At 42.6% G+C, this 25,507-nt stretch overlaps 1 protein-coding gene across 2 annotated transcripts in view; it reads right to left on the bottom strand.

Moving 5' to 3' along the window:
- Positions 1 to 976: 976 nt before the first annotated feature.
- PTCHD4 (patched domain containing 4) overlaps positions 977 to 25,507 on the bottom strand; it is a 79,767-nt gene continuing 55,236 nt past the window's right edge. For both annotated transcript variants that reach the window (XM_042832704.1, XM_042832703.1), the window contains exon 3: positions 977 to 2,610. In XM_042832704.1, the coding sequence (XP_042688638.1) occupies positions 977 to 2,610 (1,634 nt within the window). The remainder of the gene's footprint in view (positions 2,611 to 25,507) is intronic.

The following is a 25,507-nucleotide window of genomic DNA, read 5'->3' as shown; positions in this document are numbered from 1 at the left end:
ACATTGTGTCTGCGATATGCAATCCATCATTACATTTAAAGCACCAACTTGATTAATATTCAGTATCTCATGTCAACACTGATAAATGAGGATTCAAAGTGTTACACGGCAGGAACTGCAAGCATTGCTGCAGTGGTAATGGCCTGGGTTGGTTTCGTGGCATCTGCTAGTTCAAGGGGAATTTTGCAATTCAGAAATACCCAAGTGCAGGTATGGAGGCAACTGCCAGTTGTGACCTCTTGGGATAAATGTCATCTGTCACTTTTAAAGAAACTAAACATTGCATTTCCAAAAGACCTACTGCAATTTCTTCTCCTATATGAACAGGATTTCTCTCCCTTGGCAGTTCAGCTTTGCCATTGAAATTCACATTAACTGTAACTGTGATGTTATAGATATACATGGTATACTGACATTGGGAAGTACTTTGGCTTAGGCTGATTTAAACACCTACTTCCCAAGTGCATAGGTTTTATCTCTACTTGCTCAAGAAAAGGAAAAATACCATGACATTTTTAGGTTTTGTTCCCTTTTCTCGCTTGAAATGCTTTTTGTTTTTCTTTGTTTTGTTCTGTTTTGTTTTGCTCTGGGCAATTTTATCAAAGTATTCTCTTTTTCCCCTACTGTTTACTTAATGGTAACTTTTTTTTTCCACCTTTGCTTCAGTCTTAAATATGACAGATCAAGTAGTTGCCGTTAGAGCTACAGTTTGATACTCAGAAACATTTAATGGCCAATAAACTCTTCCCTGGTGGAGAATGAGAATTCAAAGGAAATATCTGTGGTTGTTTTCACTTTCATTATTTTTGTTAAAAACAGTTTGCACCTTGATGTGTCATGAATACCCCTTCTTGATCTTCCTTTGCCTTGTCAGACCTGGCCAGCACAAGCAGCTGAGATCTTTGCTCTATTTTCCCTGCATCTCTGTGCAACACTTTTTTAAAAAGAGAAAATATTCTTATTTTTTCTGCGCCTTTCAGACCGCTGTCACGTGATCAGGATTCTCCTGAATCTCTATGCATTCGATCTCTTCTCGTTCCTTCCTTTTGGCTCGTTTCTTTTTTTTGTGGTGCTTTTTGGAAGGTGGGAAAAAGGTTAGAAAGACGGGCAAAATAACAAAACAGTGCAGAAGTGTGCAACTGCCGGCAAGCAGCAAGCATTTGAACAGTGTGAAGGTCAAGTTTGAAGGCACAAAGAGAAGGGGGACCAACCCAATAAGAAAAGAAGAAACGTTCTGCAAAATGGCTGTCCCATGCTCTTGGAGGGAGTTCTTTATACATTGAGTTCGGGTGTGCTCAGTAGCTAGTACAAATGTATAAAGCAGGGGTGCACAGTGATCTATGGCAAAATTCAAGGTGTAGATAAGGCACAGTATAGAAATGCAATCCATGTCTACATTCCATAAGGTCATCAAGCCAAGGACGCCCAGCTCTATTGAGGTGACGCTGAGAATTAACCAGAAATTTCCCAGAGGATGGATAACCAGGAAAAAGGTCAGTATTAACACCAGCAGGATGCCAAAACCAGAAATCAGGACAGGCATAGTTACTGATAAACCATAGTGGTCCATGAAAACAAAGGTAGGGTTGAACACTATGAACTTGATGCTCTGTATAAGAGAGAGTGGTCTCAGTTTCTCCAGTAATTCCACTGCCTCCCTCTGTGTGTTTTCACTAGTCCTGGCCACCAGGTACAGACGAGAAGCTATTATGTTATTCTCATCTCCAGCTTTAGAGAATATGATGTCATTTTTGAAGTGCTGGAATTCTGGCTTTTTTAAAAAGGAGCTCTGGAGGATACTGATAAAGTCACTTTTGTTAGTTGCACTGATGTTGCCCACTCGAAGGAACTGGTAATACTGCTCAATCCAGGACACTGTGTTGAACCCTTGGCTCAGTGTTTTTAGGTCTTCTTGCACAGTGCCATTCCAGTACTCCAGAGGTTCGTAAATATAGAATCCTATCACCGGGCTGTAGTTGCTGAAGTACTTTTGCTGAATGAGGGCATAGGAGACGCTTGGAGACTCACTGGCAAGAAGGTTAATAATGTTGGCTCCATCATTAATCTGTAAGCACCCCATAAAGGAGAAAGAGGCATAGATGAGATACAGTATCACCACAAAAGGCTTGACGTAGATGTTGGTAATCCACTCATTGTAATGCTCTCGGAGGAAATGCTGGATAAAGTGATGCTGGTATGGGTTGGTCTCATGATGAGAAGAATGTTGATGACCATCATTCATCATGGTCTGGAACCACACAGGCTTTCGGTCCAGGTATTCTGCTGAAGGGATTTTACAGCAGAAGATACTGTGATAACGGTTCTGCTCCAACTGGCCAGCAAAGACCAGACAGGAGCCAAAGAATGAGAAGATATAGAAGTAGTTCAACAGGATGGAGACACACATGTTCTGGCAGAAGACTTTTACAGCTTCAATGTTAGTGAAAGGGCTTGCGCCCATGCCAAAGGCTATGAAATACAAGGAGCTTGTCATTGTGTAGGACACCATGACATCTGAGTAGGCATCTGCTACTCTGTCCTTGAATGGAAGATTCTCTCTTGTTCGACGCCATCCTGAAAGAAGTTCAAATACTCCTTTGGTTCCATGACCTGAAATGAGAAAACAAAGCATATACATGTGCATAGATAAAAGAGGACCCACATTTTCATCCTCCAGAAGTAAAAAAACGTTGTCAGCTAAGTTATAGTCATAAGTTTAGTTACGATTTTGTCACCTGTTATACAAATTAGAAATTGTGATGTGTCTGTGTAAGGCTGGATACCAGAAATCATATGCAGATACTTAAACAAAGGCCCCATGCTTATCATCCCTGCAGTGAAATTATGAAATATAATTTGAAAGACACTCACTGATCTTCATGAACAGTTCTGAAATGAATAGCCTGTATAGGATTAAGGTAAACATTATGTTCAGAATCAGAATGGCTTGGGTGGGAAGGGACTGCAAGGATCTTCAGATTCCAGCCCCCCGCTGCAGGCAGGGTTGCCAAATTCTAGATCAAGCACCAGATCAGGTTTCCCAGGTCCCATTCATCCTGGCCATGAACGCCTCCAGGGATGGAGCATCCACAGTCTCTCTGGGCAACCGGTTCCAGCACATCACCACCCTCTCAGTAGAAAATTTCCCTCCAACATTTAATCTCGATCTTCCTTCCTTCAGTTTAAAACCTTTACTTCCTCTTGTCCTATCACTATCTATCTGTGTAAAAAGTTGTTTAAGTTGTTTTTCCTCTTGTTTTTAGGCTCTTTTAATATTGGAAGGCTACAATGAGGTCTTACTAGAGCCTACTCAACTCCAGACTGAACAAGCCCACCTCCCTCAGCCTGTCTTCATAGAAGAGGTGCTCCAGCCCACTGAGCATCTTTGTGGCCCTCATCTGGATGCTCTCCAAAAGCCCCACATCTTTCCTGTGTTTGGGGCTCCAGACCTGGACGCAGTGCTGCAGATGGGGCCTCACGAGAGCAGAGCAGAGAGGGACGATCACCTCCCTGTCCCTGCTGGCCACCCCTCTGCTGATGGAGCCCAGGATACCGTTGGTTTTCCAGGCTGCAAACATACACTGCTGGCTCATGTTAAGTTCTTCATCTACCATGACCCCTAAATCCTTCTCAGCAGGGCTGCCCTCAAGCAGCTCTTTTCCCAGTCTGTATATATTCTTGGAATTACCCTCATCCAAGTGCAAAACCTTGCTTTGTTGAACCTCATGATATTCACAAGAGCCCACCTTTTGAATTTATCAAGACGAACCCCTGGGGGTCACCACTCGTGACTGACCACCACCTGGACACAGAGCCATTGACCACAACCTTATGGCTGCAACTTTCCAACTAGTTCCTTATCCATTGATTAGTCCATCCTTCAAATCCGTATCTCTCCAATTTAGAGATAAGGATGTGGGGGACTGTGTCAAAGGCCTTGCAGAAATCTGAGTAGATTACATCAGGTGCCTTCCCTCTGTCCATCAACGTCATCACTTCATCACAGAAGGCCACCAGTTTGGTCAGACACGACCTATCCTTGGTGAGGCAGTGCTGGCTGCCTGTGATCACCCGCTCGTCCCTCATGTGCCTTAACACGTCTTTCAGGAGATCTGTTCTATGATCTTCCCAGGCACAGAGGTGAGGCTCACAAGCCTGTGGTTTCCTGGATCCTCCTTCCTCTCTTTCTTATGAATGGATTCTTCCTCAAAATTCTTTGAGACATCCCACTATATTTTTCAGTGTTTAAGAAATTCATTTTGAAACACTTACTAATGCAAATATCAACATTTAATTCTAGAAATGCTGTAACTTGTGAAAACAATTGTGAAAAAAATGGGTGTGACCAAGAAAGAGACACATTGATTACTAATGCTCTACAAGGGAAAATGTATTCTGCCATTAAGTACAAATAACCAGGATGATTTGTAGGATGGTTCTCCTCCTGCCTGAAATTGGCACTTCTCATGCAAGCAAGCATGCTGCAGAAAAGTTGACATGTTGGTAATGATATTGAGTAGAGGATTTACCAGATCCTTGGTTCACATTAATGGTCTGGAATTTGATCTGTAGAACTAAAGTTTGGGGTTTTCTTTTGACGATTATGTCTCCCCTTCTGTCCCCTCTCCTCTCTCATCAGCTCCTGGTAAGAAGGAATTCTCTTAGCTCACTTGAGTGGGCATTCAAGAAACAGCCTGAGCCAAACAGTGCTCCAAAGGTTCTTATTTTGTGTTGAGTTCTGAGAACTATTTTTAGAAGTACAGCTTTTTACTAGAAATGGAGGCTAAATATGCACTTACTGTCATCTGACTCATCATAGCCACAGTCCAGGAATTCTACAGCAATTAAATTTAAGGGCAGAATGGTAAATTAGAAAGTAAGCTTACAGGAAAATGTTTAACTTCTTAAAAATGTTCATTATGTACATATACAAATTCATATATGGCATATGTGGATACATAGAGATTATAAAATACACACACTATATACATATTCCTCTGTTATACGTGCATATAAAGCATATTATGCTTACATACAGTGTACATATATTATACCTATACTAAGCATTATATATATGTTTTTCTAGTTCCCAGAAGAAATTTTCAGTTTGTGGAGGAAAAAAATAACATCTGCAGCTAAAAGGGTTTGGCTTTCAAACAATTATTTTGTTCCAAAATTTAAAACAAGTATTTAAATTTGAGGTTCTCTGTGCTCTGGGTCAAGCCCTGACAAAATTCTGGACTAGATAAGGAAACACGTTATTGAGTAGGGAAAGAAGTAGAAGATCACAGGTGTTTCTGCCCCTGTTTTTGTCTCTCCACTCTCTGAAGTAGAACTGCATGCAACAAAGCAGGAGGTAATTTTCTTGTAATAAACCAGAAATTATGACAAGGATATTTGTAAATAATGAAGTGCATAATAGAGAACATAAAGTCTGTTGAGTTTGTCTTCTGATTTAAATGGTCTGGATTCATGCAGCTGCCCAAAACAGACTCCTGACTGCCATTCTAGACAAGGGAAATTACAGCATAAACTGCTAAGTTCTGAGAATGTTACCTGTTTTACTGCAGATCAGTGTCCCCAGTGAAAGATAAACATACAGCAGTACAGAAATGTTGCAGTTAGCAAAATGGCTATGCAGAAATACTGCTCTCTTGTGAACTGGCATCCTGGTTCAGGAGGGATTTTGGATTCCCTGGTGAGTTAGGCATGAGTCAGTTCAGAGCCTCAAAGCACAGCTGCCTTGCACACTGTCACATTTGGACTGTCAAGCAGAAAGAATGGCCTCCTTGGGCTGAGCGGAGCTGCAGAATTCAACAGCTCGGCTGTGATTTTATATTATGCTTAAAGCAAGAGTGGATATGCTGTGGGATGTGGACCAGGCTGACTGGGCGTCACGACCAGTGCCCACACCCTGACACGGATTAACTGAATGGTGTATTCTGTTTTGGGTACAGCAGAGCACAGGAGTCTTCCTCAGGTGCCCGCATTCACCCCATCTCTATCTCATGATCAGTTTTGAATGGTCCTTTTTCAAACATTTCTGATTAAAAGCCCTGAAATGTAGGACGTGATGTCATACAATGTGTTCAGATCCCAAGTGGCCGTAACCAGGTTCTTGTCTCTTCTCTTCCAGTTTTAGGGACCACACTTTTCTCTCTCTCTCTCTTTTCCTTCTCTCATGAGGGAAGCTGAGCACTAGATTTCCGCTTCTGCTGCTGCTATCATTCCTCCCACCTTCCTGTCTCACCCACTGGGGCAGAAGAATCACATTCAGCAGTGAAGTTTTTTTCTACCTCGGTTCCCCTTCCTGTCCTTACTCTTCCAGGCAGCCAGCAGGGATCTCAGACAAAGGGAAATCATGAAACTACAGAGCTCACACTGGGAACCCTCATGGAGTGTCTAAATTAGATATCGACAATGTCTTTCCTCTCTAAATTCTCTCTTCTTTCTTCAAAATGACAATAGCCACTCTGTGTCAAGCCGAGCATTGTTCTACCTCTAGATCTGACAAAAAGGACAGATATTTAAAGAAAAAGATGATGGAATAGGGAATGTGTAGAATAATCATTTCCCAATTCAGAGTCCTAAACATTGGTGTTCAGCCAAGAGGCCTGCCAAAACCACAGGCTGTATTTGCAACGTCATGTTTGGAGGCTCTGAAGGACTTTTATCCATTTTTCAAATCCAGTTTTAAATTCCATCATACTTCTGACCACCAAAATCTCCTGCTACGAGAAGCTTCATAACTTCATTACTTGCAGAATAAAAGATAGACTTGCTTTTCTTCGGTTCCAACACTCAGCCAGCAAAATTTCATGGCTGAAGTCAGCAAAATGTAAACCTGTTGTTTCCTGAGCAATGACTCATGACTGACCATCTGATGCATGCGTCCTCTGTTTCCGCTCATACGTGGATGTTCACTGCATCCATCCCACTTCTGACATCTCTCCTTGACCACGTGTACACAGATACCTTTGTGCTCGCTGGCTGGCTGTCCAAGATGCACGTGCTAATTTGCCAGCACAGTACCAAATAGCTGAGTTTTATCATCCACTCTGTGAGAGGAGAAACTGGGATTTTTTCTTCCTTCTAGAAATCAACTTGCTCAAACCTTCTAGGAGCACAATGGTCTGTGAGATTTTCATCCTTCTACCACAGGCCTCTCCGTGGGCCTGCTGCTTGAGGGTACTCAGAGATAACAACTGCAGGAGCCTTCTGCTGCCCATCAGAGCTAAAAGTGATCGGTGAAGTCAAAGAAAGAAAAAGACCCAAACCGTTGGGAATGCTAAAATGGATGTTGCAGATCGTTCTGAAACCTTTAACTGGAAATTTATCAGAAGCCCTTTGGCAGAAATAGTTGAAGTTATGGTGAACTGGCATTTTTCAGTGAAGCTGTAGATGAAGGAATGTTCCAACACCTCTTTCAAAAATTCATGATAAACTTTTCTTCCCATCTACAAGATTATGTCCACAGTTGCACCTTTGCCATATTTTTGCAGTGATTAACTTCTAAATATCAGTGTATCAGGTTAGGATCCTATTTGCCTTCTTGGCCACAGGGGCACATTGCTGATAAAAAGGTATGTGAAAAGAGGAAGCGAGAGTATACACCAGTGCATAAGTCATATTGCACTTAACATTTAGATATTCCAATTAAACTCCAGATATTTTTTTCCTAATAGAGCAAGTAGTATCATAAGGGAACAAAACACTGATATTTGTGACATCTTTGAGGGTGAAAGCTGGCACTAATTCTCTTATGATTATTATTACAGAAATCTAAAATTTAAGGAAAACTTCAACTTCAGCTGTCTCCTACAAACACAGGGCTGGAGAACTCAGTGCAGTAACTCCCCTCCCACCAGTACAAGAAATCTTTTCTGACTGGTTTTCCCACATCACTACTCTGACACCACATTTTACAAATGTCTCTGCTCATCTTCCCAGATAAACATCTTCTACTTCCAATATTTTCCTGACATTTCTGATGTTTTGGACACCACAGTCACTCTGTGAAATTGCATTCACTTCCATCACTGATGTCACTCACAAAACTGACAGTGGAGTTACATTCAGTGCCTGGTTCTAGGAAGGTTTAAAGGTCTTTGGCTTTGGGTCAAAACTGTCAAGTTTCTCTAGCACTAAGATGGCATGAATTGAATACAGCAATACTTTATTTGACAGAAGAGCATCAGCCTATGACTACCTAAAACGAGAGAAGACAAATGACAGTATAAGCCTATCGTTTGTGGAGTTAAGGGGGCAGGTAAGGGAATCTACAGCGAAGGTAGAACTACAGAAGGCTTTTGCTGTCTCAATTTTGAAAACAAAATTACGACATGATATATTAAATGAGTTTGAATGGATAAAACTCACAAAAGAGAAATAACATATTAATAATCATCGATTGCCAAGGTGATCATAGAATCCCAGCATGGCCTGGGTTGCACAGGCCCACAGCGCTCCTCCAGTCCCAACCCCTGCTGTGTGCAGGTTGCCAACCAGCAGCCCAGGCTGCCCAGAGCCACATCCAGCCTGGCCTTGAATGCCTGCAGGGATGGGGCATCCACAGCCTCCTTGGGCAACCTGTGCCAGTGCCTCACCACCCTCTGCATGAAAAACTTCCTCCTCAGATCCAACCCAAACCTCCCCTGTCTCACTTTAAAACCATTTCCCTTGTCCCATCACTACCCACCCTCACAAACAGCCGTTCCCCCTCCTGTTTATATGCCCCAGCAGGAGGGGGAATGGCTGTTATTAAAGATCATTTTAAAATATTAGATTTATTTAAGTTGGAGAAACATGGAGAAATCAATCATTTTCAAGCCAAGTCAAGGCAATCTGTGACCTATTAGCAGTCACCTTAAAGAATAAATTTAGACGAGATGGTCCAAGAATAACAGACAGGGCACATATAACAACCGTTTCTTCAAAAAGGAGAAAGAAAAAGATCTGCAGAACTTAATGTCCATCAGATGAATTACTATCTCAAATGATAAATTAATAAACAATTATTAGTACTGATACAGATTTATCAAAACCAAGTAAGTTCAAGTCAACAATTTCTTACTTTGAAAAGAAACTGGCCACATGAGAAGGAGACCTGATATCTATCTTTGTCAGTCTTTCAGTATCTTCCTCCTGGATTTAGTAAGTTTTTAATACTATTGCACTAAGTACTCTGACAGGAAAATGAAGAAAATATTGCCTAGAGGAAGATAATGGAAAATATCTTCAAATGGTTGAAACTGTACATGTAGAGAGTTGTCTCCAATGATCAGTTCTCAGGAGGATGTTTGAAGTGCGACCGCGTCAAAGATTCACCTTGGGGCCATTTCCTTTTGATGTGAACATCTTGCAGAATTTGCACGTGAGTCTGAATGGGGAGGATTTCAAATCCTCTGCAGAGCAAGATTGGAATTTAAACTTGGAGAAGCGGCCAGAAGTTTCAGGATGTCAGTGTACAAAATGTAATGTAGACAAATGAACAGTCATGAACTTTGTTAGGAAACCAAATGAAAGAAATTCATACCAAGGAATAAGAGGTAACTAAGAAGTAAGAGATAAATAAGTTTGTTTAGTGGCCAGGGGGATCTTCAAGGTGGATAGAGAACAAGTTAATAATATTTTTACATGTAAAAAATTTATTTTTTACTTTATTTAAAGAAATACCAAATAAGATTCATGAGATAATAATTTTGTTTAATGTGATGGAAGTTTTACTGATGTGGGGCATGACATTTAAAAAAATAACTTTGATAATGTGGGGTGAACACCTTGGCAATAAAATAAAATAAATTGAAAAGAAACATGTTTGTAAAACACAGATTGCACGAACAAAAGCTGAATAAATTGTCTTTTTTATTATTATTATTATTATTTTTCTTTTTTTCCCTGTTGAGTAAAAAGTGGATGGGGACTCAATACCACTTAGTGTGAAAAAATTATTAGGAAGAGAACAGAAATTAGTTATTTGTAATTTCCACTGGGATGAGAACAAGAAATCATTGGCTTCATTTGCAGAAAAAAAACATTAGAAAAACAAATCTTTCCTCCTTCAAGGTTCATTAAACACAAGAGCACACCGTCTTAGAAGGTCGTAAAGCCTTCACTGCAAGGCTGAAAAAAAGGTGGGGTTAAGAAATGTCAGAGCAGGTGTTATGTGTGTCCTGTCTAAGTGCTGCGAGGTTGTTCCTGAGGTCTCTTACATCCCTGTTTTGACTCAAGATACCAAAATGCTTTGACTTAAGATACTTCAGAGCACATTACTGTGAAGACGAGCCTAACTTCAGTGTTGTCTTCACCAAAGTATGCCTTTTCACTTTTGATTCTGCTAATGCCTTGGTTTAGGAATCTAATTCAGCACAAATTTGCCAGGACCTCAGAATGAAACCACCAGGCACTGCTGGAAGGAAGGGCTGGGAACCTCCAGTCTTTGTAAGCCCTCTTGGAAGTGGGTCAGCATCACTGCATCTACTCTTTTGTGTTGAGTCATCAGGAAGAGAATTTACATTTCTCAGTGATATCCAATATTGCAGAGAACCCTGCAATGAGTACTGTGATGGGGCTATTAATTGGTCATTGTTATTTGCAGAGTCCCATTTGACGCCGTGTTTTGGTGTCTGATGGACATGGTGGTGATAACACACCGATGTTGTTGCAGAGCAGAGTGCACTGAGCCAAGGAGGACTCAGGTCCTCATGCTGCGCTGCCCGCCAGGGGCTGGAGGTGTGCAGGAGCTGGGAGGGGCAAGGAGTCAGCACAGAGATATCCCAACCCACGTGGTGGTGTGCTCAGTAGTAAGAGATGGGGGGAAGGAGGAAGGGGAGGATGCTCACATGACAGCATTTGTCTTCCCAAGAGGTTGTTATGCATGATAAGCCCTGCTTTCCTGGGACTGGCTGAGCAGCTGCCTGCCAACGGGAAGGAGTGAATGAATTCCTGGCTCTGCTTTGGTTGAGTAAGAAGATTTTGCTGCCTAATAAATTCTCTTATCTCAGCCTACGAGTTGTCCCTCATTTACCTTTCTGGTTCTCTCTCCCATCCCAGCTGGGGAGGTGAGCGAGCAGCTGCAGGGTGCTGGTTTACCTGTGGGGTTAAACCACCACATCATCACAGGAAAAATATCATTGGATTCTTAATCATAGGAAAAGAACTTCAAGAGGAAAATGCCATAGCACAGCTTTGCTCAACGCTACTGCCTCTAAGGAGCTCAAGCATTATCTCCAATTGTTGTGAGCAGCCACACTGTAATCTTCTCATGTATACACAGGAGGCAAGGACTGGTTTCTCTGAAAACATAGATGTGAATAATAACTTGGGTAACTAAGAGGGTCTGATCTGTCAGGTGAGATTCTCAGCCACTCTCAGTGGTGAGGGGTTTCCTTCAGACCAGTACATCAGTGCAAAAGGTGAAGCAGGATCTCATCCTACTTTCAAGATGCCTGAATGATTTAGGTTTTGGAAATAGAGGATGTCACTGTGGTAACAATATGCAGCACTCACTGGGATTTTCCAAGGCAAGGAGATCCCTTGAGCCATAAGGATTGTCAGTGCTACCATCACATCAGTACCTTCTGAATGTACTGAGCTAAAAGCCACGAATACAAAGTCAAGAGCCACTGATGAGTGTCCTGTAGAAATTTCGTTTTATCTAATCATATGATTATCTCATCTGGGACCTGGTCCTTTCTGACATATCAAAAAGCATTTAACAGAGAAATTAAATCATTTCTAGGTACATTCTCCTTGGGATGAAATGGCACACACATTTTTTCTTCTATTTGAGTTAACCAAATTTATGCAGACATGCTGACAGAGGAGTTTACACCCCGCTGTGCCTTTTCATCTTGAAAACCATGAAGGGTAGAATTGTTCTTTTAAGTGACAGATTCCTACCAAAATAAATTGACTAATTTACAGAGTTGGGTTCTATATCAGGATTGTTGAACCAAGTACAATGAAACCTTACCAAGGTCTTCCGTGCATCCTCAGTAACAAGGGCCTCAGGGAAATTTGCAGTGCCTACAAGGCTGTTGCTGTTGCTCAATCTTAACACTTCCAACAGACACAGCAAATGCACTTTGAAGCTATCAGTAATATCATGAGTGAAGACAGTTATGCCCATGACGGTACTTCTCCCAGTGAATGGCACACACACAGTAGTGGCTCCCAGTTCCTACCTGGTGATGGATCCCTATCGTAGTGTGAAACCCATTAAAAATACAGTTGCAATACCGTGATGCACCTTGGGACATTTCTATTAAACGTAGGGACGATGGCTGATGCCTTGATGTGTGCTCCATGTGTCTACACCGCTTTCTTTTCACAGAAGCACTTCTAAAAGCCTTTTAAAAATTCTAGGAATTGCTGATGAGACCAAAATATAAAAGAGTCAGTGTCCCCATGGGTACTGCAGCAGAGTCTGACAGTTATCAACCATGTGAGTGTCTGAAAGCAAAAGGCAATGAGGAAAGAGGAAACCCTTGGTTCTGGCTGTGCTTGCTTTGTATTGGCCTTCCGGGACAATCTAGTGTCAGCCAATCACTGCTCCCATAAAATATTGCACACTTCTTAATCACAGACAGAACTGGGTAATCCCTGTGAAGTGACTATTGCAGGAGGTGGTCACTGCCTTGGTCTAAGATTATATATTGGCACAACTCTCCAAAATCAAATGTCTCTCTTTGTAACTGGTAAAACAGAGTGCTGAGACATCTAATTTAGAATAGGAGCCTGATTTTAGACAGCTAAAATTGTGTGATATTAATCATAATTTATGTCCCCAGCCTGGCTTCTTAAATCCTTCCATTGCAGAAGGAAGTCTCTATAGATACATATTCTGTAGAAGAAAATGGTGGAATGATGGAACAATGGAACAACCTTAGCAATTCCTTCCATTAATTTGCTTTCCACGATACTAATAAGTGGCAATCTGTAAATTATCTTTATACTAATCTTTTGGAAACACAGATGAAAAGAGGTGGTTCACTTTTGGTCTTCTTCTATGTGCCCCCTTCAGCTAACCATCTCTGCAGTCCATGCCAGCCCACTCACTAAACCCTTTCCATCCACAGCAAAATAAAGAGGCCCAGACTTAAACAACAGACAGTGCAACCTGAGCTAGAGCAGATGGTAATAATTTATTCAGATATCAAATCCCTTCTCTGCAACCTCTCCTGTTGGAGACTCCTCAAGGCAATCCCTGTTGGACTAGTTTGCACAGGGACCAGCATAACAGGACCTTGATGTTGATGTGAAGAGTGATTAAAACTAACATGAGTTTGGCAGCACTGATTTTAAATCTTATGCAGTTTTGGATCTTTCATGTTGAAAAGGCCTTTGACACGAGCAGCCCTGGGGAGAAGCCCAGTGTTGAGCACCGGAGACGAGCCAAAGACTTGCTAGTCTGAACTCAAACATGTTTCTAACTGAACCACAGTGACAGCGCTTTATATTCAGGATTTTGTTTTCCACAGTTCATCTTAAGGCAACATTTTACGATTTACAAGAAGCTGTTCTCCTTTTGGGGTGTGAGTGACGTATTTAATAGCAACACCTCCATGCCATGCATTGAAACAGAGCTGAGCACTGGGAAGGTTGCAGTAGATATGATTAGTCATCAGACTGCAAACCTCATTAACTGAGATTTATGTTTAAGCTTATACATACTGCTTACAAATTGTCTATAAGCTTGGAAGCCCACTTAGTTCTCTGCTGTGCTCAGTAATGAATTAAAATACTTCTATCTTTTTGTTGTCTCAGCCTTTTAATGAACACTGTAAACAAGCACTGCGCATATGGAAACAGCCAGTAATTGATGCAGTTATATATGGCATGTAGAAGACAAGGGACTGCATTTAGATCAAGCTACTAATGAATCTATTATATGCTAATTTATGCTAAAAGCATTGGATGGACCTGTGACACTGACCAATAGGAGCTTTGCTGTCAGCTGGATTTTTGACTAGCAACAGCCACCAGGAAATCAGATGAATAATGTACTAGTGAATTTCTAGAACAGAAAGTGCTCTGACCTGGTTTGGTTCTTGCATACAGCAGAAACTATAAACTTGAATAGACACAATGAGTTTGATATTTGCTGATTTCTAGTACCAGAGACTAATTGTACATTTTTCAAACCGTTTGGATGTGGTGCTCAGGGCCATGATTTAGCGGAGGGCTGGTAGAGTTGGGGTGCGATGGTTGGGCTGGGGTTGGACTCCATCATCTTTAGGGTCTTTTCCAACCTGAGCCATTCTACGATTCTGTGATTTGCTTGAACAGCTGGAAGCCATCCAAAGTTTTGTGGGGACAAAGTTTTGTGGGGATTTCTCTCCCTTTTAAAGAACTACAGACTGACCAATGGAGAATGTTTCTCATGCACCCCTGATGCCTGATAGGGCATGACAGCTTTGGGCTGGCTGAAGTCAGTTCCTGTGGTTATCTTGGTTCACGGTTATGCTAAAGAGCACAGGAATGCCCTGCTGGCTGAAATAGCTCATTTTCAGTTGCTACTCCAGGGTCAGATTCTAGGTAACAAAAGCAGGGTAAACTTTTATCTCAATATGTTATGCAGATCAAGTCCATTCCTTGCCTGATAATTTCTGGAAGTTGCTCTGTGCTGCAGCACACAGCATGCCTGCCCTTCATTCAGGCACTTCCATTTTCCATCCAAACTGCTCATCCTGATGTAAAATGCACCTCTTCTGCGATGTAGAGAGACTGAAGCGAATGAGCCCATCTGCTGCCAGAATCATATTTTAAAAACTTCTCTGAGTGCAGGATTTGCTGACATTTGTTTACCTGGGAGAAGGGGTGGGAGGGCAGAGTGGGAGGCACTGCTCACCTTTTGCTTCTGTTTGCTGGGTGTGAAGGGAATGCAGAGGCTGACTCAGCAATTTGAAAAAGAGGAATTAAATCTCCCTTTCTATTCCCTAACAGCCAAGCCCAGATTCTGCATTTCATGAGAATATGGAGGAGTTATTTTGGGGAGGAAGCCCTGCCTATATCCACAGCTTGCCTCGGGATTTACCCTGGACATCACATGCTGCAGATCAAGATCTGTATGTTACGTATATACCAGGAATTAAAGAATGGTGCCAGGGAATGCTGATACAGGAATTTGTTCAGGTGGAATGTAAGATGGTTATGATGGTCTCAGCAAAAGCCCAGCTGTGGATCTAAGGGCTGCTCAACAGAGTGAAAAGCAAAATGAAGCGAAGAAATGGCTCAACCAAATTACTGTGTTTAAACCCTACTCTTTGTGTCTTACCATGTAGTCCTACTGAAATATTAAAGCTGCAATATGTATGCTATGTTAGTTGTTCCATGACTACATAAAAATTAGACACATAAAAATTGTTTAAAACCTGGTGACACTGTGTAGTACCAGACATTCTGGAGGTTAAGTGGACTTGAAAACAGTTGTAGGAACACAGAATGGCTTGGGATGGAAGGGACCTCAAGGATCATGAAGCTGCAAACCCCCTTCTGCATGCAGGGCCACCAACCTCCACATTTAATACTAGACCAGGCTGCCCAGGGCCCCATCCAACCTGGCCTTGAACACCTCCAGGGAGAAAAACTGCACTGAGAGACACAACAGGTCTGGCTTTGCAAGCCAGTGAGCCAGGAAGCAACTGGAGTCTGGGGAGTGTTTGCTCTTGTCCTGCTGATACCCTAATTTTTAAGAACTTACCAACATCAGTGGTAGGATGCAGAGCAGAAAAAACCCTTTGGACTGAGCCACTCTGAATGACTTCATGTCCCTGCATGTGCTCTCGGGCTGACCACATTAAAATCCATATGCACATGAATTACAGCTGTGCAGCTCTTCCTGACCTTAAATCTGGTGCCTTATGTCCTCTCTGTTTTCACTTTCCTAATCTTAACCTTATATTAATAACCTGCTTTTGAGCTAATATAAGAAGTTATCACATTCACTGTATCCCATTCAGGCCTTATTTTCCACCAGATATTACAAATTGATTCAGATCCATGGGTCGATACAGTGATTCATACATAACTGTACATAACATACACGCACTGTGTGTATTTATGCATATTGTGACATCTGTGAGGTTGTTGTAGTTATCATCCCAATTTTGCGACAGGGCAATTGATGCAGAAGGAAAGCCAGATTTAACACAACAAAAGGATCAATCCATGTGCACTAAGAACCACACAGTCACAGAATATCCTGAGTTGGAAGGGCCCCATCAGGATCCCTGAGTCCAGCCCTGGCTCCACACTGCCCAAACCAACCATCATGGGTCCCACCAGCACAAAGGCCTCGGCTGCCCCTTGCATCCTTTGCCCTCCAAGCCCTTCCCCCTCTCTGCAGCCCACTTAGAGTCAAGCAGGCCCTGCTGTTCTCTATGACACACAATATCTATTGCAATTCATGTACTTAAATCCTGACATCAACCAGCGCATGCCATCGTGTAGGGATTCATATATCATCAGAGCCAAACACGGAAAAAGTAACAGGCTTCTGTTAAAATGGGTTGCTTTCTCAATATAGAAGATAGTAGATGATTGCTGCCTCTTCCAAAAGCCATCAATGCCTGCCTTTGGTGCTCTTCAGCTTTTCCAGAAGGAAACGTGGCACACTTCAGCCCCAAATCACCACCCAGAGATCTCACACAGAGCTGGAATTAAAACTGCCAGCTCTCACAGTTCATGGCCTCATCTTCAAGCTGCTTCCCATAAAACCTGGTGAAACAGTTGTAAACAAAGCACAAGATGAGCTTTCGTTTCATGGCAAAGCTCCCACCGACATCTGATCCGCCCAGTGTTGGCATTACAAACATGAGCGTGCTGGCTGTGCAGCACTTAAACAAGCCTTTCTCAGAGGCATTTAGCTGCTCATTAATGCAGCTGGAGCCTGACCTTTAGCAATCTGTCCCAGAGGGCTATAATTAAGCGTTTCACTTAAATATTATCTTGGCGACACTCACTGTAGCCTTAAAGCAATATGTGCTGCTTCTGTCTTGGGGGGCCCTTTCTGCTCAGGATCCCAGCTGCAGTGAGCCTGCTGGTTTTAACCGCCCACCTTTTCCACATGATTAATTTGAATATCCATAACTTCAGATGCCAAAATTCTGAACACTAAATTAATTGGAATATGTACTTTCCTGTAACATCAAGGAGGAACAGAGGGGAAGAAGGGCTGGTAAAGGAATTCGTTCTCTGATGAATTTTTTGTAGTGCATATACCCCTGCAGCAGTCATTGAAGATTCCTAATCTGTACCCATCCTAATAAATCAAACATTTCCAAGGTTAATTCTCTGTCACTGAGGCCAACTCATTCGGTTAAGCATCTCCGTGGTCTTATGCATCTTTAGCTTCCACAATAAGATAGTCACATCCAAATCCTGCTTCGCATCTGGGAATTATTTGGAAAAGTGCCATGGACAGGGCAAAGTCATGCCAGAGAGCTAACAATTTAATACAGAATAGATAATTGCTGCCCTGGTTCTCCTCAATTTTCTAGTAAAAGCTTTACTGAAAAGGTGATACAGTTCTGTCAGCTGTGCACACTGAATTCCCTGGCCATTTAAATATACCCAACTATCAAATCTATACCTACAACCATCAATGAGGTGTTGTGGACATGGGAAAAAGCATAGTATGCTAATGTATGTAGTTTACTATTATTTCATAGGGATGGTGGGAAGTACTTGAGAAGCTGAAAGCACTGGAGGGAGGTGGAGGGACTGCCTCACTTTGTAGAATAATGCACATAGAAGTACACCACCTGTGCTGGCTTTAGGAACAGACACTGCATCACCGGTCCTACCTCACTTGTTACTGTGTGTATTCATTAGCTTCTCTGACAAATAAGAAGCAGTTAATTGAGATCCTTCACTGAAATCCAGGCTGGAAAGGGCTTTGTACAACCTGATCGAGAGGGATGTGTCCCTGCCTATGGCAGGGGGGTTGGAGCTTGATGATCATTGAGGCCCTTCCAATCCAAACCATTCCATGATTCCTTGAGATGATAAATGTCTGGCAGATAGGCTATGGCCCCTTGTAAGGATCCCAGTGGTGTGAAGGGAGGATGACACTGCGAGGTCCAACTCCTCCTGCCCTCACTGCTTTCGACGTATCTAAAAGTGCTGCAGTGCCAGTCATTACAAGGGGCTTAAGACAGATAGCCTGAACCCAGACGACAGATTTAACTGAGTGATCACTGTAACTGAGGGGCTAAAATTCTGTAAAGTATCAGCTTCTTATTGTGTTAGCAAGAAGCTGCTTACTAAGCTCAGAAGAAAGAAGATAATCCATACAAGAAGCAGCGTGCTGAGTGCTCTCAGTGAATCACCCACCTTACGGCGTTCCCCTCACATTACCTCTATGTCAGCAAAGCTTTGTGAGCAGCACTGTGCAGTGTGCTCTCAGCACACTGAATTTGCTTAGGCGAATAACAATAAATATAAAATGAACAAACTATTTATATAAATCATCATAATTTAAATGTGGAATAGAATGCAAAATTGTGCTTTGTTTTAAAAAGACATTTCAAGATTGTTTGCCTCCCCCAGGAACCTATATATCAGTTGATTTTAGGTGATTGCTTCTGAGAACGCTGCCCATTCATTCCAACTATGACATCGCAAATTGCTGTTTCCCTTCGGTTTTAAAGAACTAAAAGTGATTTCTGATATTGCCACGACTTATCACTGCAGGACTGAGCCAGAAATGTGTACCGTTTTAGTCTATATCTGATAAATGATTGTTAGAATGATGCTTTCATTCACAAGGCTCCAGTTGCACTGTACGAGCTTAGAGGATTACTGAACAGAAAGCAGAGCACTTGGGCAAAAGCTAAAGAGGTAACAGTGTGGGGTATTAAAGTTCATTTTCGTCCAACACCATCAGCTGGGATCTGTAAAATGTGCCCTGTATCTTCCACAGTATATTTTCCAAGAGAAGCAGTAAGAAATTAAAACAAACATTTACCCTTCAAATATATACTACATAATCTGCATCCTCAACCTCTTTTTAGATATACAGAGGGTGGTGAGGCACTGGCACAGGTTGCCCAAGGAGGCTGTGGATGCCCCATCCCTGCAGGCATTCAAGGCCAGGCTGGATGTGGCTCTGGGCAGCCTGGGCTGCTGGTTGGCGACCTGCACACAGCAGGGGGTTGGAGCTGGAGGAGCATTTTCAACCCAGGCCATTCTGTGATTCTATGATATGGCATTATTCTTACGTATATAACGTTAATATTAAATAAATAGGTGTATATTTCAAACAGGAAGGTGAGGGCTTCCTGTGCCTGTGCTCTCACTGCTCTCAGAGAATGCTCTTTTTTTTCTGGCAGTTCAGCTGATTTGGGAGCACTCCTCGTGCTCCTGGAAGAACTCCAGTGAACCTGAATTATCACCTTTCTAATTACAGACTCCACTGTCTTAAAGTTTATCTATGAAATGTAAAAGGTCTCTGTCCTTTAATGTGCCTATTTTCTTCCTTGAATGTTGGTTAAGCAGTAAACCGCTTCACCTCAGCTATGATTTCCACCAGTAACAGCTCACAGGATCCACATAAAGAATTTATTAGTTTTACAGGAAATTAATCTCAACAGTAAGGACTCACATCAATATTCCTCTTTTTTTTTTTTTTCCAACTCTCTCAGTTCTTGTTTTCAAAATTACCTCCAGAAGAGATGCCAAGTTTCCATGGATCTTTCAAGGTCCAGAAGCCGAGCGGAGGCCATAGGTTCCCTCTGTGCCTCCTTGCAGAGCTGGCCAGACAAGTTTTCCTCTTATTGCCCTTATTCCACAAGGGCTGCATTCCAGCCATCAAGCCTACACTAACCTGAAAGTCACAAGTGCATCTCTGCATGAGCCACATGTGAAGTGACACCTCACACCATGGGAGGAGAGAGGGACCTGTGGGCTGAAGATGAGCTTTGGAACAGCACATTTGGGTGTTATTCTGTGGGTGAACAGTAGAATAAAATGCATATTCAACCATATTCACTGCTAATTTTTGTTCTGTAGCCATTCCTGTATTGCCAGTGGTGTGGGAAAACAGCTCCTGCTGGATCTGACCTTGCCTGGGAAGAGCTGCTATCAGCCCAAAGGGTGATGTTGGACCAGACTGCAGTGGGATAGGTCACCTCCCTGAGCATGGGCTGTCGGAGCTGGCTGGCTCTCCTCATGAAGATTCCTTACTTCTGCTCCCCTCTTTTCTCTGGGGATGAGAAGAGACTTCCAGGATGCATGGAGAGGGAACAAAATCATTGCATTTCTGGAGGAATGAATATATGAGAAATAAAAGCATGGCTGAAAATGATGGTATGGAGAAATATGAAAAAGATAAGGACAAGTGCTGGGGTAGTTCTAATATGAAGGCATTAGGAACCTGGGAAGACTTCGAAAGGAGAAGGTGGAATATAAAAAGTACTTGGAGAGGGTGGGATGTGGGAAGGGCTAGGAGTATGAATATCCATGAATATCCTTGAAACATTCCAAACCAGGCTGTGAGGAATCTGATCCAGCTGCAGATGTCCCTGTTTGTCATAAGGGCACTGGACCAGTGGCCTTCAAATTTGCAAAGTTCCTTCCAACAGAAAAGATTCTATGATGGTATGGTGAGAAGGTGTGGAGCTGACCTGGCAATATGGAGGTAGGCAGAAATGTGTTAGGGACATAAAGAGGGATGCAGTTCTATGCTAGTTAGACACGGGGGAGAGACAAGTGCAAATCTGTGGAGAAACAGACCTTACAAATGCTCATGGAAGTGTAGGATGCATCAGGGCAGGGTTCTGGTCCTCCTCTTATGTTCACTGTTCTGATTTGAGGCTGTCCCATGGTGCAGGAAGGGAGGTCAGAGGTGGCACCTTATGCAGACAGCTCCTGCTCACTGCTGCCTGGCTTGGTGGGCTGTCTTCTTCTTGTCTGCAAGGGGCTGCAGCCACAGTAATAAACATCTGATTTTTTACAGTCTTGCCTTCTTCACACTTCCAGGCTGTCTCCGTTGTTCAATCCATGCAATATGACCACATCTCTACCGTAAAGAGGTGAAGACAGGGACTGTGCCATGTTCTGGGGCCAACATCAGGCTCCAGTCACGGCTTCAATACTGTGTTCTTCTCAAAATGTTTTGCTAGCTCTGAAAGATTTCCAACTTTTGATCTACTGAGAATCAGTTAGGAAAATGTGACTGTGCTGGGCATCCTGTTATTGCACAGAGAAAGGGCCCCCTCTGTCACCTGGCACTAATATATGCTGCATTAGTATAGTATGCTGTACCAGTATGCTCATATGGACTATCATAGAGCCATAGAATCACAGAATCAGAATGTTTTGGGTTGGAAGGGACCATGAGGCTCACCAAACTCCAACCCATCAGCTGCAGACCAACAACCTGCACATTTACTACTAGACTGCACTAGTACAGATACAGCCTGAAGGTCATCTCAAGGGTATCCATTCCACTCAGACACTCAGCAGCTCACTCGCTCTGTTTTGATCTATCTTTCTTTCCTGGGTAAACGTAGGAGTTTACTGAGGTCTGTAGTCACCCTATGTTCCTACTGTAACCAGAGGGACAGAGAGCACAACAGCATGGCTCTCTGGAGAGCTGTAGAGGTCTGACTGCTTCCATTGGCTGATACGAAGCTCAGAAAGACAGATCTTCAACATGGATCACTCAGTTCTGTTAGGTGGAATGTGTCCAGGTCTGTGTAACTAAAGACTGAGACTGTTTGTAAGGAATTGGCTTCTCTGGTGAGGTATGAATTTGTACTACAGCCAAGGGGGGGGGCTTGCAAAGCTGGATTTCCACAAAATGGAAGACAGGCAGACCATCCCATCTTGGTGCTGTGCTGAGTTTGTTTCTGGGGAGTGTTCTGAGGCCTTACAAAATATGTGCTATACAAAATGAAAGCTGTTGTGGCCTTAAGTTACTACCGTATGGAGGGCTGCCATATCAGTACCAACAACAGCTAGAAGAGACACTCGTGTGCAGTAAAGACAGCAATATCTGGTTAGCAGGGAATAAAAGCACAGTGTCAGCACATCGTACAACTGTTACGGTTGCAAACTGCCAAGAAGCCTCTCCTCAATTAATTTTTCTGCAACAAATTCTGCAGAAATCTCCTCTTTGCCTTGGCACTAGCTGGATGATGATGGCAGATTTTATTACTTCTGGAAGAGCAAAACGGGCAGACTTGCCAGCAGCCCAGATGAAGGCAGGATGTGCACTTGTGCCTCCTCTCTGTCTGCTTCCTGGGCTTTCAGCAATGAGCTGAGCAGAACAGAAAAGAAAATGCACCACCATTCTCACCATTGGCCATTTTTTTTCTTTTTTCTTTCTTTCCTCACATGTAACTGGGGATGGGGCCCTGGGCAGCCTGGTTTAGCATTAAACATGGAGGTTGGTGACCCTGCATGTGGCAAGGGGGTTGGAGCTTCGTGATCCTTGAGGTCCCTTCCAACCCTGCCCATTCTGTGATTCTGTGATTCTGTGAACTTTTGCAATTGCATTTGACATACATTTTTTTCATCCAGGTCAAATTGTTTCTTCTCCAGAGTCTACTCACTGATAGAAGGGAACTCAGTGATGCCTGCCCATTACCTCTGCATCATGGCAGGACACCCAATTGCAGCCCTGCAGTGGATGACAGCGCTTCCTTGGTGACCCTTATTTTTGCTTACAATTGCAAAATGATTCTGTGCTGTTCAGTTGGCCCTGAAATTGTCTTAAAGAGATGATAAACTTCTGATGCAAGTTTTTGTCCAGAGGATGCAAAAGCTTTCAGTTCTTAGACTGATAGAATGACAGAATGGCTAGGTTGGATGGGACTTCACAGCCCAGTTCCCCCAGTCAGGCTGCTCAGGCCCATCCATGGCCTCGGGCTCCTCCAGGGATGGGAACCACAGCTCTGGGCAGTGCCAGAACCTCACTGCCCTCTGAGTGAAGGATTTCTGCTTTACAAACATATAAAAATGATTCCAGGAGGACCCTAAAGGGAGGAAGAAGACATGAACAACATGAACACCCCGTTCTCAGTGGAGTAGTCTCAATGTTTACAACCTACTGCAATGTCCCAGCCACCAACATGAGACTGAGATCACCGACCTCAGGACCCAGAGGAGCAGAAGGATGAGCTCAGCACCAGGAGAGGCATAGGAACAAAAAAGTGTGCGCACAATAATTTAAACTGCATTCTTATTGAATCACATTTAGTAATTGCACTTTAATTAGACAAGATTTCAGCTACAACAATTGTTCTTGGACTTACATGAGCAAGACTATATGTAATGGGTGCGACGTTCTTTCATCCCTTCACTTCGTATGCTATGAGGGAGACTAAGGAGATTCGTTCATTCAACAAATGCTGTCTAGAAGTTAAGAGCTCCCAGTTGCCTTCCTTTAAAGAAAGTGTCTACAAGTTGCTCAGCTGTCCCTTGGAGGTGCTTGCACTCTGCCCTTCCTTTGGCTGCAGTGGCAGGTTGGGTGCTAGTTCGGGTATGTGCCTGCTTTGCAAATCATAGAACCACAGAAACACAGAATTGTTCAGGTTGGAAAAGACCTTGAAGATCATCAAATCCAACCACAACCTGACCATCCTAACCTAACTCTAACTTCATCCTGACTCAACAGATGGCGTTAGGGCAGAGTAATGGGGCACAGACAGCCACTGCTTATGCCCTCCTGTTGTCTGATGATGGGCTGTGAAAGGAGGGAACACTGGTACTATCAGCGAATTAACCTGGATCTGGCAGATAAATGGCAGGTGCTCTCTCCATTTTTCCTCTTTTTCTTTTTTCCCCTCCCAAGGGTCTGAAGAAGTGCTTTGATTCTGACTTAACTGAACAGTAAGTGCCAAAGTAATTGTGGTTTTTTTCCATCAGTTTGTTAAGAAATGTATGGAGAGTAACATGTAAGACTTTCAGATTGATTCTCTCCACCTTAAACCTGAATTTTACAAATCCATTAAGAAATTGTTCTATAGAAATTCCTTCAAAGAATTTCAAGGACTGTAAAGAGAACCTTGACAATTCTTTATTACCTCAGTAAACACTAACTTGCACATGATATTTAGAGACATTAATACCTGTGTTTCTAGCCTAGCTTCTCCTATGCTGAGCCTGTTCATATTCATTCCTCAGCCCATAATTCATAAAAAACCATAACAACCAACCCAATATTACTCCATCTCACACCCCCAACCGTTTTCTCTGCAAGACTGCACATGGTACAGTAGTATTTCTCATTTGCTTCTCAAAGACACCAAGTTTTTAGGCACCCAGGATTCCTTTGGAGAGAAAATAAATGATTAATTGAATCTTAAACTAGATGGGATGGATTGTGCTCCGGGGACACCCGCCCCACATCACCAGCTATTCTGGGAGTCTAGAAATCTAATTTACAAACTTTTTCAAACCGATAACTTCAGGTGCAGTAACAAGGAGAATTTAGGCATTCATTACATTAAAAATGCAATTGAAAATGTAGAATTCTAAACTGACTGACATGTATGCCATTTTTCCATCTATGTCAAATGCATTTTTGAAAATCCCATTATGAGCATGTCACTATAAACCTCACAGTCTCACCACCCTCACAGTAAGGAATTTCTTCCTAATCTAAAGTCTAAATCTGCCCTCTAAATTCCTAGTCTAAATCTGCCCTCTTCCAGCTTAAAGACATTTCCCCTTGTCACCTGCCCTTATAAACAGTCCCTCCCCAGCTTTCCTGTAGGCCCCTGGAGTTTTCTCTTCTTGAGGCTGAAAAGCCCCCGATCTCTCAGCCTGTCCTCACAGGGAGGTGCTCTGCTGTAGTTTCCATGGAAATAAATAGCAAACATTACTTTTGGAGCAAACTATGGATCTAATGAGAAGGATGTGTGCATGAGCTCTGGGCCATTATTTAGTGCTTATATATCTTTCCAGATGCTGAAGTCATTACTGGAAACTTACTTGTAATTCAGTACATTTGTCATGTAAGAAAAACTATTATGATTAAAGATCGATGCTTAAAAGTTCATTGTGAGAGTTATGGGCATAAAATAATAAAAGTTGAACACTGTAGATAATTAGATTATAACATCTTAAGCAGAAAAGAATAAAGAGAGACGCCTTGGGCTTTCACAAATACTAGTCAATAATTTTCATATTAAATCTTAAGGACTTTGGACTTTCATAGATCATTTTGCCGAGGGCCCTTCTTTTTGCTATGAAAGGATTTTTGTGTTTATGTTGTTTCTGTAACTCAGAAAGCCTGATCCATATCTCTTATACACCAGTGTGATTTGATGATTGCTGCGTTTAAGTCAGTGGTGCTCTGAGTACCTGTGTAAGTGCTGGGGAAACCAGGCTGATAGCATCCGTGCAGAATGGGGTTAATGGAGAAATATCGATCATCATAGATGCAGAAGTAGAACTGCAGTTCAGTGGGGCATCCCTTGAGGATGTCATTACTTTCTGATGATGGCACTACTTCTGTCACAGATTCAGGACCATTTGCACCACACTGCCCTAGCCA

The sequence above is a fragment of the Centrocercus urophasianus genome, unplaced genomic scaffold (assembly GCF_019232065.1).
Source record: "Centrocercus urophasianus isolate 14NV4802_14NV808 unplaced genomic scaffold, USGS_Curo_1.0 seq_39, whole genome shotgun sequence".
In the NCBI taxonomy this organism is placed as follows: Eukaryota; Metazoa; Chordata; class Aves; order Galliformes; family Phasianidae; genus Centrocercus; species Centrocercus urophasianus.
Note: the sequence above shows the minus strand (reverse complement) of the source record. Positions and strands in the feature narration are given on the sequence as shown.